This window comes from Sinocyclocheilus anshuiensis, unplaced genomic scaffold (genome assembly GCF_001515605.1).
Source record: "Sinocyclocheilus anshuiensis isolate Anshui unplaced genomic scaffold, SAMN03320099.WGS_v1.1 scaffold79, whole genome shotgun sequence".
NCBI classification, from domain to species: Eukaryota; Metazoa; Chordata; class Actinopteri; order Cypriniformes; family Cyprinidae; genus Sinocyclocheilus; species Sinocyclocheilus anshuiensis.
In genome coordinates, this window is record NW_015548213.1 from 328,121 (window position 1) to 342,202 (window position 14,082).

Genomic DNA, 14,082 nt, shown 5'->3' on the forward strand with positions numbered 1-14,082 from the left:
TCCACGGATGAATCAAAAGTTCCAGTTTTGCAAATGAAACAAAATTAAAGAAAAAAAAAACTTGTACTGTTGAGTACAAAATCCAGACCTTTAATCACTCAAATTGAAAAATGTTGCAGTTACACAAAGCAGATGTCTTCATATCCATGGATCGCAGTCAAAGCCAGTCAGAGAGAATGGCATCTTAGCAAGTCGGACAAGGGAAAGATCTCTTGGTCTTCCTGCAGGAACATGTCTGCTAAATAAAGGAGCGTTCACAACAACAAGAACAACAGGAGGGAAGGAGATTAGATGCTCAGATCCTCCTTTTCATCCAGTCCTCTACACCTCACGCACTGTTTAACCAGAGTAAGCCTGGGATGAACGTCCCCATGTAGTCTTGCATCATTGTGATTCTTTTCATTCACGGCTCTTGTTTCTCCCTCAAGGAAGCGTTCTAAAATGGCTGCCCTGTCTTGGACGGATTGGTGGGGACAGCGATATTCTTTGAGAGCGCTTGTACACACACACACACACACCATCTGTAATGAGGGTGGACAGTGTATGCTTTTTCCAGGCAGCTGTTAGTGGCACACTGATCTGTCAGCATGGACCCTGCATCTGCACTCCTCTGTAACTCACACCACGGCTCTCCACAGAAACCGGGCATGAGCCAGCGTCTGTCTTCGCTTACAAGAACTGTATCTTAGCAAACCCAGCCTCTCTTTTGTGAGAGAATGCAGTTCTTTCTCTTTCCACCCATGCATATTTGCATGGATATGGAGATGAGCCTGAATGCGAGGCAGTCCTGTCCTCAGACTTCGCTTATGTGAGCAGTCGACCGCTCTCGCAGTACCCCACTGTGAAGTCTGGCCAATCCGAGGCACACCATGTGTGTCCTTTAGACCCAAATAAAGGCCTGCCGTCTGCAAGAATGAAGGGTCTAAGACTTGTCCCTGTCGCAGGCACCTGTGAGGCTTGACAGCTGAGTCGTCCGTTGCCAAGGACCCCTCAATTTGCATGCTTGTTTACATCATCTCTTAACCTCTGAAGAGCCAGGAACTACCGAGCCTGCGCCACAGCTGGGACTAGAGGTCCCCCAACCCCCTTAAAACATCCAAAGAACACATGTGCACCAAATCTTCCAGTGCATCATTGCAACTCTTCAAGGATCCGTCTTAAAGCCATTGAGCAAGAAAAGGCAACGTGTTTTATGATTTGGAGGCTTTGAAACATTTTTAGTGCATCTGAGATGCTCGCACAGATACAAAGCTTGTTTGCATGAAGCAAGCTCGCCCCAAGGCGAAGCAGCCAGGGTTGATTTGGAAATGAAAGCCACTTCCTGCGCAGCGCAGTTTAGCATGTTGCCTGTTATGATGTATGCTTGACTCAGGTGTTGAATGATGTTTAAGAGTAAAACAGTCGATCACACAGACCGATGCCGCAACTTAATTGCAGAACCCCTCATTTTATTCAAAGCTGAAGCGGAAGTTGCTCCTTTGATACGTCACATTTTGCATTCATAGTTTCTTCTTTCTTATTGTTAGTCATGCTACAATGAAAAATAATTTAGCAGACAAAACTGGATGTGCTGGCTTGTCAGTGGTTGAGGTCAACATCTTTGCAAATTCGCTTGGGAAGCAGAAAATCATGAATAAGGAATTTTATTGCTGAGAAAATAACTGAGGCTGGTGACGTGTCTGCTTTTTCCTTCTTTGGTTTGATGGGCAAATGCTATTCTCTGTTCTGCTCTAATATAAACCATCATCTGTAAAAGGAACTCAAACCTCGCTGGAGTTTCCACATGTTGCCACACAATGGCTGGTCAGATGATTTCAATTCGCTATGTCTTTGCTTTTGATTGCATTGCCGGCACTTCTGCTGAATGATTGAGAAACATCCTGAGGGGTGCTTTCACCCCTCACTTGTACTAGAAATGTACCATATTTTTGCTATTACCATGTTTCTTTGGACATGGAAGCATGATGATACCATTGTGTTTTTCAGATGTTATTATGATGGTAATGCCATTGCATTCTTTGAAGCAAGTATGTGTTGCATTCTCAACGTTGTCACAAGAGGCGCTGTAACAAACATTAGTACAAACTGTCTTCTTCTATGGTCATGCTTTTTGAGTCATGGCATAGCAACCATTTGAAGACAATTGTTTGAGGATAGTTAAACTGTTATTATTCAGGAATCTTACTATAAACACAGTCAGTTTAATAGCACAGACTGCCCCCTTGAGTACCGGAGGTCAATTATGCCGCAGTAGAATAAGAATGCATTTTAAGTATATAATGGGATGGCATTATTGCATTATGTTGGCTATGCATTTACATCTCCATGTGACTGTTTTGGCCTAAGTCCCGCTTCTGATGGGAATGCTTGCAAACTCCACCAAAAAAAAAAATTGTAGAATGTAGGTTTTGTTCAAGTAGGACTTGGTGTCAAATGCTTGTCTTTTGTGGTATGGTCTAACTGCAGTAATTAGTATCAGCCCTGCTGTGTGTTTGTCTTGTAGGGTGTACGGTTTGCATTGATAAGGATACGAGACCTCAGGGTGGTGCAGGTTCTGGTAACTCCCGTCCTCCGCCCCCTCTCTCCCCCTCAGTGTCTCTGGTGTTTAGTAGAAACAAAGCAAACAAGCCAGGGAGAGAGCAGTTAACTCTGTGCGTTCGTTCAAGCAGCAAACGAGCAAACTGGCCTGTCCTGTTTGTCCAGATTCTCACCTCGCTCTTTATCTGCGCCACCTAGCATGCTCCTTTCATTCATCAGTTTTTTTCAACCCTTTCTTTTAAACTCTATACCTTCCTTTCTTTGCATCAGGTCCCATCTCCTGTCTGTCTTTCACAGGTTTTTATCTTGGCCTCTTGCTATTGAAACTGATATTGGGGGGTGATGTGCTAGGCAGAAAGCAGCTCTATCTCAACGCGCCAACTGCTCTCAAACACGTCGGTTCCTGCACTTGTCCATGCCTGTCATCCAGCCCTGAAACAGAGCAGTAGCATTCTTTCACACACACACACACACACACACACACACACACACACACACATACACACACACAGTGCTCATACTCACACATGGAGGCGGAGGTAATCACATAGTGTGCGTACACAAACAGGTTTAACCCAAAAATGGATGTAGCCAATACCTGCACTCATTAAACAGAAATTTAGCCTAAATTAAACTTGCACGAAAAGAATTCTTTCCTGGCACGAAAGAATTAGTTAATTGTGGTTCATCGCAGGGCATCGCTCTATTTGTTTGCGACTGCTTTAACTTTTTTTCAACAAACTATTTGTTAAAGTCTGAATCTAGAGACTCATCTAATTAGTTGTGTTCGCAAAGAATGTCTCACTATAACTGGTGCTCATACTTAAGGTTATAGATTTGAACAAACTCTATAACCACAGCATTAAACTTTGTGGCATAATTTTGCACTTCAGTAATGAATGGGAGTGACGGCAAATTAAGTCACAAGACATGGATAAAATCACATGACTATTTTGATGTGTATATATGAATCTACACTACCGTTGGGGAGAATTTTTTATTTTTTATTTTTTTAATTAGTCTCTTCTGATCACCAAGTCTGCATTCATTTAGTCAAAAATACAGCAAAAATTCCTATGATGGAAAATCTGAATTTTCAATTTTTTTTTTACATAAATCATTCTAATATGCTTATTTGCTGCTCAAGAAACATTTATTATCGATGTTGAAAACAGTTTGTGCTGCTATATATTTTTGTGATACAGTTTTGCAGGGTTCTTTGAACATAAAGTCCAAAAGATGAGCATTTCTTTAAAATAGAAGATTTTGTAAACTTATAAAATTATTTGCTGTCACTTTTGATTAGTTTTATGCATCCTTGTCATCATACTGACCCTAAACTTATCAATGGTAGTGTATTTGGTAAATGTGTTACCATAAACTTAGTTTATATGCAAATTTGCAATCTTATCCTAAAATGTGCATTAAAAGATGTGAATGGAATCTCTATTACAGAGACTTGGGTGTAATATGGAAGCTACTTTGCTACAAATGTATTATATATATTGTTTACTTTAAAAAAAAATACACTTGTTAAATCACAGTGGTAATGCATCAAGGATGCTGGCTGTGTAAAACCAATCTGGCCTGCTTGTTTGCTGATGTATTCCTCACTTTGTCTCTCCTTTTGTTTCCTCTGACTACTGTGCGATTCACACCAAAGCCAATAACAGTCGCTGAATACAGTCAGTATTCTGCCATCATCATCAAAGCAGTGTAACGTGGGAGAAGACACGCAAGCTGGGTGTGTTTGACAGGGGCAGAGCTTAAAATCCATCCACACACACACACACACACACACACTGGCATGGCTAAAGTCCACAGCAACCTAAAATGTCTCCTCCACCCAGGCCATCATACCTGCCTCTTTGCCTCTCAATTAGGCAGTCTTACCAGCCACTAATCTGATAATCTCTGTCCTGTCTCTCTCATCCCATCCTCCATCTCTCTCACATCTCTCCTCTGACGACTCCTTCGCTCGTCTCTCCATCTTGTCTCCATCCCCCACCACCAACGGCAAAGTTTCCTGTGAACTTTTTATGGTCATCTGTCTTCAGTCAGTTACGTCCCCTTCTCCCTCTCTCTAATTTAAAGACTCACGCTCCATCACCCCCTCTGCACATCTCCTCTCTTTTGAAAAGCTCCTGCACAAAGAGGATAAAGCTACGTAAGTCTCTCCTCCTCTTCGTCTGTGCATCTCTGTATCCCTCCATCCTGTCTGCGGACAGCTAACAGACGTTAAACGGGCCAATCACTGATTAGTGATGCAACAAATGATGCTAAACAACTCCTTATTGTGTTTATTAGGAGCAGGCCTAGACAGAATATGCAAAGTTTTCCTGTGCTGGTTTTTGGTGAAAATCAGCAGAATTTGTTTAAATCATTTAGATAATGTCAGAAATATTATAAAATATAAGTAATAAAATACTAGTCTTCTAACAAACAAGTAATTTAGCAAGTTTTCTATTTATATTTTTAGCAGCTGCAAGTTAAAATTAGTCTAGTCTGCTCTTAGTTGGGATAATTTTTTTTTTTTCCTTTTTATATTTTTAGCAACTGCAAGTTAAAAAACGTCTACTCTTAGTAATAGCTGACAGTATTATCACATAAAAGTAAATAGAAATGGGCTGTATAAGCAAAAATGTATTTTTGCAATATTCTTAAGAATTCTAGATAACAATATACACTACCATTCAAAAGCAGGGGTTCAAACGTTTTTTATTTAGAATTTTTTAATAGTTATTAATAATGTCTTAATAATGTTACAATTTAAAATAATGAAAAAATGTATGCATGATTTGCTGGGCAAGAGGCATTTGTTATCAATTTTAAAAATGATTGTGCTGCTTCATATCTATGTATCTGTCTGTCTGTCTCAGAATTCCTTGGTGGGTAGAACATTAGAAATGGAATGAAAAGTATTTATTTGAAATATAATTCTTTTGTAACATTATAAATGTCTTTACCGCCTCTTTTAGTCAATTTAATGAATCCAAGCTGAATAAAAGGGTTAATTTCTTTTAAAAATTGACCCCCAAACTTTCAAATGGTAGTGTTATATCGCTATATATACATTTTAATGGAAAAATTATTTTGAAAATGTGAAAATATTTAAAGTAAACCTATAAGAAATTTGATTTCACAAACCTATAAAATATGTATCACTGAAAGTAAGTCAATAAGTGAGTCAGATGTTGATTCAGTAACTACTTTGAATGATTCAGTGAAGGATTTGTTAGAATAATTCAAACCGGTAGGTTCAGAGTTTGTGAGTCTTTTGATTGAATCATTGTAAGAATGATTGTACCACACTGGCCGCGTAGCCAAAATAGAAGTATTACTCAAACATTTACAGCAACTGACAAATTTCTGCTGTATGTTGTTTTAACCGGACTGAAGTATTTTCTAAACAAACATATCAAGGGCGATTTCTAGAACTTGAACTACTAACTTGTATTGATTCAAAGCAGCCTTTTTGATGCGAGTTAAATTGTACCATGACTGCAGGTCAAACTCCAGCCACTGAGGGCTATGATTCAACACAGCAGGTTTTGCAATGCTTTTATTACTTTATAACAGATTTCAAGGTCAAAAGTCTCATCCCGAAAGAAAGTGTGTGTATGTGTGTGTGTTCATAGGCATGCATATTAAACTCGCTGTTTGTGGTCTCCCTGCAGTGTGAGCAGTGGTTGCTGACACACGAGGTGCACTGCGGTCCCTCTTCAACCTCCGAACGGCAGCAGAATAACACAACCTCGTCTGAGGACGGGTAAATATACCTCACCGTCTGGTCCGAGCCGAGGTTGCCTGTCCGCGTGAGCATCCTCACTGTTTGTACATGCAGCATGGATGACTGGCCTGCTTATCAAGTCCCGCCCACAAGTTTCACCTGAAACTTTGAGTTTTATCTCTCCTTCTTTTATTTCATCCTTTCATCCACATGTCTGTTCATCCTCGCTGTCCCACAGTCACAGTCAAACTCGTACTTCATAGTATGCCACACATTCCTTTGCTCTGTCATTCATCAAATTCAGCTCTTCCACTCTTTTGCAGTGTGCATGCGGCCCATTAGTGCAAAAACAGTGAAGCTAGCCATGTATGCAGCTTAATGGGCGTTGAATCTTTTTGATAACGAGTTAGGTAAACAAAACAGATGTGCGAATCTACTATTTGTCAAGTCAGTTTATTATTTTGCACAAGAACCTTTAAGCTTGAACTCTCAATCTGCTTTCAGCTCTTCAGACGTCACATGCACTTCATATACATGCTAACGTCTGCTGCATGAAGCTGGGATCTGTCAGTGTTGCGTTAAGACTCTTGTGCTGCAAACACGAGACGTTTTCGGTTCAGGTAGGGCGGTTATGGAATGACTTTGCATCAAGATGCAGGAAGGAATCTGAAAAATGTATTTGTGTTTGTTGCTTTGAAGAAAAAGAATGCGCATTGATGTAAAGACAAAATACCAGACAAAGGCTAGACTTAAAACTAAATGGAAGTAGACTTAAATTGTGTCACCAGTACAGGTGTTGATAATGAAAAAATGTCAAAGATAAAGATAGAGACTACCATTGTGGTGAGACACAAGGTTACAGTAAGGTTTAGTTTGTTAACATTAACTACCAATGAACAAACTTTCTACAGCATTTATTGATTCACATTAACACTGCACTGAACTAACATGAGCGAACAATAAACAATTTCATTTTATGAACTATTAACTGATCATTTTGTACTATCATTGTACAAATTATATTGCTCATGTTAGTTAATACATTTAACCAAAGTTAACAAAAGATTCCTTATTGTAAAGCATTAACAAAATGAACTTAAATTTTGATAACATTAGTTAATGCATAAGGTACTACTTTTATAGCATTTATTAATGTAGGTTAATGATAATTTATTATTTACAGTTGTAAATTATAATGTTTTTCCACAGTATATTAATTCATTTGGTTTATTTTATACCATGTATAATTTGAAAATTGTTAAACTTATATTATATAAAATATATAAATTGGTTCACGTTAACCAAGATTAATACATTCTGTAAAAATATTATTTCACTATAACTATTGCATTAACTAATGTTCTGTTCAGTGTATTTCTTATTCATCTCCGTGGTTCATTGAACAGTTTGTTGAGTCTAAATGAGAATTAGCTACTTTTCCATTTCTCGTTCTTAAATGTTCTCAGGTAGCAGGGTCAAAGGTCAACATTCTCTTCTGTAAAACAGCTGTGTTATCTAGGTGAAAGTATGATGCTCCTAAAAGACATACATTCTTTTACACAAAATACAGCAGAATTACCCAAGAATTACAGCAGCCTTTGCAATTTTATTATTATCTTTGTTGCGCCAATATGGAATGAAATTCTCAGGGCTGTTAGATTGTTACTTTGGATGTGCTCAAACTGACGTCTATTCATAGGAGCATGTTTAGTTTTCAGATAACTGACTCCGAGCGCTCCTGTGAGTCATGGCCTGTTGCTCAAGCCGCTCTTTCGAGCGCCTGCAGTCTCCCATGCTCAGACTTGTGGCGCATCTGTTGAAAGTCACGGAACAGGACCCAACCATTTATCACACACTGGCAGGGCATTTAACAATGATAACAAAATGCATTAGATGTCGCCTTTTCTGCTCTGTGAGACTTTTCCATCGTGGTACAATGCGTTGTTTTACTCAGGTGTTTGATAGGACGTTGAGCTGGTGGTGACGCATGGTTGTGTGGGCCTGAGGCCTCTTTGTGACGTGAGGCAGTCTGTCATCCACCAAAAACCTGTTTGAGTGGCTGCAGAGATGAAGGAGATACCGGGATTTCACCGTAAACAACAGCCGTACAAAAAGACTTCAGCTTGTGGTAAACATTGCATTAAAGGGGTCATATGATGCGATTTAAATTTTTCCTTTCTCTTTGGAGTGTTACAAGCTCTTGGTGCATAATAATGATCTTTAAAATAGCATCATATGACCCCTTTAAAACAACTGAGATTTACAGTGTTGGAGAATTAAAAGACAATAAAAAGCTTGTTTTAGATTGAAAAATGTCAGATGAATGCATAGACGCTTCTGATGCATGTGTTAGTGTGTGTTTGTGCTCAGCCACCCGTTTTTATATTTTTGCTTAGCATATCTGTTTCTGTTCTGCTCTTGGTGCATTGAACTGATTTTATAGAGGAAGTATTTAATAAGAGGTCTGTTTTTCTCACACTACTAGATTAGGCTGTTTAGGTCACATGGAACTGATTGCAGAATTATGACGGTTTAAATATGTTGTATGGTAGTTCTTTGGTTAGTCCAGTTCAGGTTACTCTCTTTAACACCCTGTAACACCTTAAAATGTCTGAAAAATGCCAGAAACCCATCATTTCTAAACCAGAACATGTCTTCCAAACAGATAGAGACTCATCACAACATACTGCAATGAAGCACACAGGACCGGAATTGTGTATTGTCTGTCATTTATTGACTTTTATCAGTAAATTATGGAAAGACTCTGCAAAATCCATTTTTCTGCTACTTTAAAAACAAAGCAACACTAAAATATTCGAATAGGGATTCATATTGAACCAAAAGGGAAGAAAATATAAGTCTTATTAATCTTAATTGGAAACCTGGTGACAAACATGGGGCGGTCACACTGCACTTTTCATTCCATTGACTTCCATTCATACGCATACAAATGCTTCAGACCGGAAACGCAAGCCCATGCGAAAAGTTTAGCATTTCGCTGTGTTCCAAAGTTCAAACTTGGTGAACTCTGACCTGCGAATTCGCATCACGTGATACCCTGTGACCAACAGCAGATCGATACGTCACAGCATGACCTCGTAACTGAATTAAAAGAAGATCAATTTAAAACTGCAGCGCTGCAGGAAAGTGGAGTAGATTGTAAGTTTTTACATTTTAGATTGTTATTATTGGTTTTATTTTATTTTTGGTATTATTATTAGGGCTGGGTTTTGACACAACTTTCACGATTCGATTCTCATTCACAAGCTTTCGATTCGATTACCAATTCGATTTGATTCAATGTCGATTATTTTGGATGTACAGTACTTGCCAAATTTTCTCAAGGAAAAAAACTATCTAAAAACTAATGCTGTAAAATATACATGAGAGTCATTTGGTACTACATTACTATAATATTTAAGGTTAAAATTGACTGATTTGTAAGCTATAGCCTACAACTGCTAAAATTACACTTAATGAAGTTTTTAAAATAATAAAGTTACAATTACATAATAATATTTTTACTTCAATTCATTTAAAAAAAAATATAAACATTTAAATGGTGGCTGTCATAAAAAAATTGATGGATTTATTCAAACATAAACATAAGAACAGTAAAAATTATAATGAATATGTTATATTGTGCATATATTTATCAAAATACCCCTCTCTACAGTTTATTTTTCTGGCTGACTAATGAGTTTATGGTCACTGAATATGTTTGTTTCTCAGGTAAATGTGACGTTATGTGACATTGTTTACAAGCCGTTATATTGACGTCTTTGCGCGGCTGAAACACTGATTGAACGATTACATGAGACAGGATACAGATTGTAAAGTTGTACTCTTTCTTTTAACTTACCTTTGGACATTTAGTCATGTTTATTTTGTGCCGAAGCTGGTATTAATGTGGAGGAGATGATCAGTTCACGTGCGCCTCGTGCTACCACGTCTGTTGAACTGAGGCACTACAGCGATCTGTCACTCCACATTAAACAGTGCCAAAACGGTATTTATTGTTTGAATATTGTAATAAAATGGACAGAATTTAAAATCTGAAACTTTGCTTCATAACAATTTTGTGCTGAAACTGGTATTAATGTGGAGGAGATTATCAGTTTCAACAGCGCCAAAACGTCATTTATTGTTTAAATACTGCAATACAATGGACAGAAATTGAAATCTGAGACTTTGCTTCATATTAAAAGCACCAAAGCACAATGCTTATTGCGATTTATTGGATGGGAAGTACCCTTCAATGTTCCGTCCATTAACTGAAAACAGGCTAGACTAATCGATTCTTGGGATTTAGCAATCGATATCGTTCCGTAAAAATGAGAATCGATTAATATCGAGATATCGATATTTTTTTACCCAGCCCTAATTATTATTATTGTTTGTTATGTGTTGAATTTAAGTTTTTAAAAAGACGCTGCAGACCATGATGTCATATCACGACCATTGCAGCATCAGAGGACATTTTGCATGCTAAAATCTAGTGTGACCGCAGCTTAAAACAAGTCTAGAGACCTCTTCATTCTACATTGTTGTATTTCGCTGCTGTTTATTAATTTGCCTAAAAGTGCATGTGTTATAAACTTGTTTGACTTGCAGTGTTGGATTAATATTTCAGCCCTACAAACAGCAGTTACCAAACAACACTGACTACAATCCAATCGCAAGGTCCATTAATACCAACTTTAACAGGACACATCTCACATTTTGTTGCTTAATTCGTGCTTTTAATTGTCTTGGAAACTCACTGTTCTTGTGGATCAGGTTACAGGATTTGGCTGATTGCGGTGATTTTCATAGTGGATGGCCATACGATGCATGCTACCGAGGAGAATGTTGTGCCTCAGGACATTTCTTTTGACTTTAAATGGGGTTTATAACATCCCGTTGTGTTTTGCCTCGAGCACAATGCTAGTTCAGTAGGCCATTACGTAAAGTTCAGAGGCTTATTCCCCTCTGAGCCAACGCTTGTGTAATACCCAACAGTCAACTCAAGGGCGAATGACTTTTGAATGTGTGATTTATGCAAGTAAGAGAGGGAGTACTAGTAATATTCCTTCCACTCTGTCCTAGTTTGGCCCCAGACCAACCCCCTTTCTCTTGGTCTTTGTAAACACAGTGCTCTACTGATACCCTGATCTTTGCCCTCAGAGAGTTAGAGAGACCGAACGTGAAAAGTTCATAAACTGGTGACTGAATTCACTGACTTTATCATTTGTGTGTGAGGTTTTGTGTTGCTCGGTCTGGCAAGTCAGGACATGGAAGGGTGGAGGAAAGGCCCCAGTCGCTCGGAGTCACTCAAACATATGATTGGTAGGGAGAAGAGATGCGAACGGCCAGTGTTGGGAAGGTTACTTTGGAAATTTAGTAGGTTACAGATTACAATGTAATAAGTAGTGTAACTATTTCAATTACTTTATTAATGTAACTGATTACATTTGATTACTTTTTGATTACTTTTCTAAATTTCTAATGAATGTTTTCAACTGTTAATCATTTTGAAACATTTAAACCACGCAGGGTGAATCTTACAGTAGGACTCAACACTAATTACTGTCAGACTTTCAAAATACTTCATCACTTGAATTGAGATTATAATCATTTCATTTTAAAACAGCCACCACAAATTTAGACTTTAGCACCTCTTTTTACTTTGATATTGTTCTGAGGTTAAATACAGATTTATTTCTCAGTAACTGTAACAGATTAGTTACATTTATTTTGTAATTAAATTACGTAATTCTGTTACATGTAACTAGTTACTCCCCAACACTGTAAGCGGCTACTATGAAACTCTTCTTTTACACCAAGAGCTTAGAGCAGTAAGCGTACATAAGTTGTAGCTTCCTTCCTCTGCCGCCTCATTTATATGTGTTAGCTCATTCTTATTATTTCACACATGAGATTTCTCCTGTTTCCTTTTGAGTGCCGTGCTGTCAAGGAAGACACTGGAGGCTGTAATAAACAGCCAACATATGGCCACTGGATTTACTGCTGTCACAACCCCCCTTGCCTCATTGCAGACCTATTCTCAGTTAAACCACAAAGCAAACTAGTCTCTTTTTCAAACCTTCTCCCACTCTGGAAGAACATTTATATTTTTATCCTCTCCTTTCCCTTTATAAAAGCCATTCAAGACCTCTTCCCAACAGGTAACTGAGAATCGGCACTATGGTCGCTCTGTATCTGTTTGCTTTTGAAGTGCACGTGTCATTTTTGGCAGTTTGGCTCGGAGCTATTGTCTGACAGCCATCCTCACAGGCCCAACCCACCCGACTCTGTCATTTGCATCCCAGATGCCAGGCCAATTACTTTATAAGAGCTCCTACCGAATGTAAGCTAGGACTGTCGGTATCTTACAAGGTTGCCAGGGTTTTTGACTAAATCGTACGTTTAAATTGTACGTTTTTCGTACATTGGCAGCTTTGTGGTTAGAGTGGATGCTTTGGCTTCAGGCCCAAGTTTTAAGGTAAATTTAGATTTAGGTATGCTTCTCTAATAAATAGCTATTTGGACTTGGCAGCATCATATGTGTGTCTCGTGGTAAAGTAGAAAGAAGGACAAGCCATTGATAGTTAGAAACGTCAAGCTGAAACCAACTTTTTGTTGCACTGATTGATAATTTGTGTAGCATCATAAATATGTTGGCCTTAAATGTTAAACCAGTGGCTCTCTGCTCTTTTCTTTCTTTCTTTCTTTATAGAATTTAGTAGTGTTCATAGATTCAAATAAATAACTCAATTATAAGTAATATTAAAATAGTTAAATTGTAAAATTACAGAAGTTTGGGGTGAATCAAAAGAGATACCTTGATTTTTATTTGTTTTAGCTTATTTTAAAACTTTTGCTTAAAAAAAGTCTGGTTTTGACTGATTTGATTTGAATTTAATAGTGTCAAAAATTAATATATTGGCTAGCATCAATGCAATGCAAGGCCTGCATAAATGCACACTTGCAGAAATAGCTATAATCATTGGAATGCCTAGTGTATTAGTTTAGTAAATATTTTAGGTAACACTTTAGTATAAGAACCAATTCTCACTATTAACTAGTTGCTTATTAGCATGCCTATTATTAATATATTGGCTGTTTATTATTACTTATAAAGCACATATTCTGCATGACCATATTCTACATCCCTAATCCTACCCAATACCTAAACTTAACAACTACCTTACTAACTATTAATAAGCAGCAAAATTAGGAGTTTTTTGAGGCAAAAGTCGTAGTTAATGGTTTGTTAATAGCGAGAATAAAGTGTGACCATATTTTATCTAATTTTGTAATGCCTCGTTTAAGATTTCCCAGTGGTTAAAGCTAGTGGCTTATTCCAACTGACACCCTGTTGTGAAACATTTTTTGGTAGCAAAGAAATGCATTCAGTTTACTGATTTTTTGATTAGCATTTAAAAAAATTTCCTACCATTTTAAAGTAGTTTTGTTTGTTTTATGTAACTTTTCAAAAGTAAGCATTCACATTTTCGAATATTTTAGAGGATATTTGAAGATGTTTATGTAGGATGAGTGAGGAAAAGCAGTGAGCGACAGATGGGAGACGAAACAAGATGGAGAGACACAGAGAGAGAGGGAGCAGCAGAGGCATTCTTGCTTGCACGGTTTGGCACCGTGTGAGGACTTTTCCACTCTTGTGTGCTTCTGACTAACACACAAACGCTCAAAAAGCTCACATACAGTCATACACGAACGCACACACCAGCACGCCCATAACATATTCTCTCGTCATAGTCTCCCAAAATCACCTCTGCTTTCCCACCGTTTGTCTTTTGTTTGACTTGTTT

At 37.9% G+C, this 14,082-nt stretch overlaps 1 protein-coding gene across 5 annotated transcripts in view; it reads left to right on the forward strand.

The window, feature by feature from the left end:
- The window catches only part of LOC107653799 (ras-responsive element-binding protein 1-like), a 55,717-nt gene that overhangs the window by 19,164 nt on the left and 22,471 nt on the right, over positions 1 to 14,082 (forward strand). Inside the window, exons 1-3 of one of the 5 annotated variants that reach the window (XM_016440626.1) lie at positions 3,850 to 4,282; positions 4,633 to 4,705; positions 6,216 to 6,307. The exons of 2 other annotated variants lie outside the window; for them this stretch is intronic. Coding sequence is in view for 1 of the 3 variants with exons in the window: in XM_016440622.1 (XP_016296108.1) it covers positions 8,336 to 8,396 (61 nt within the window). In the remaining 2 variants the exon portion in view is untranslated. Of the gene's footprint in view, positions 1 to 3,849; positions 4,283 to 4,632; positions 4,706 to 6,215; positions 6,308 to 8,259; positions 8,397 to 14,082 lie in introns of those variants that run through there. 2 more of the 5 variants (XM_016440625.1, XM_016440622.1) reach the window with 2 other exon arrangements.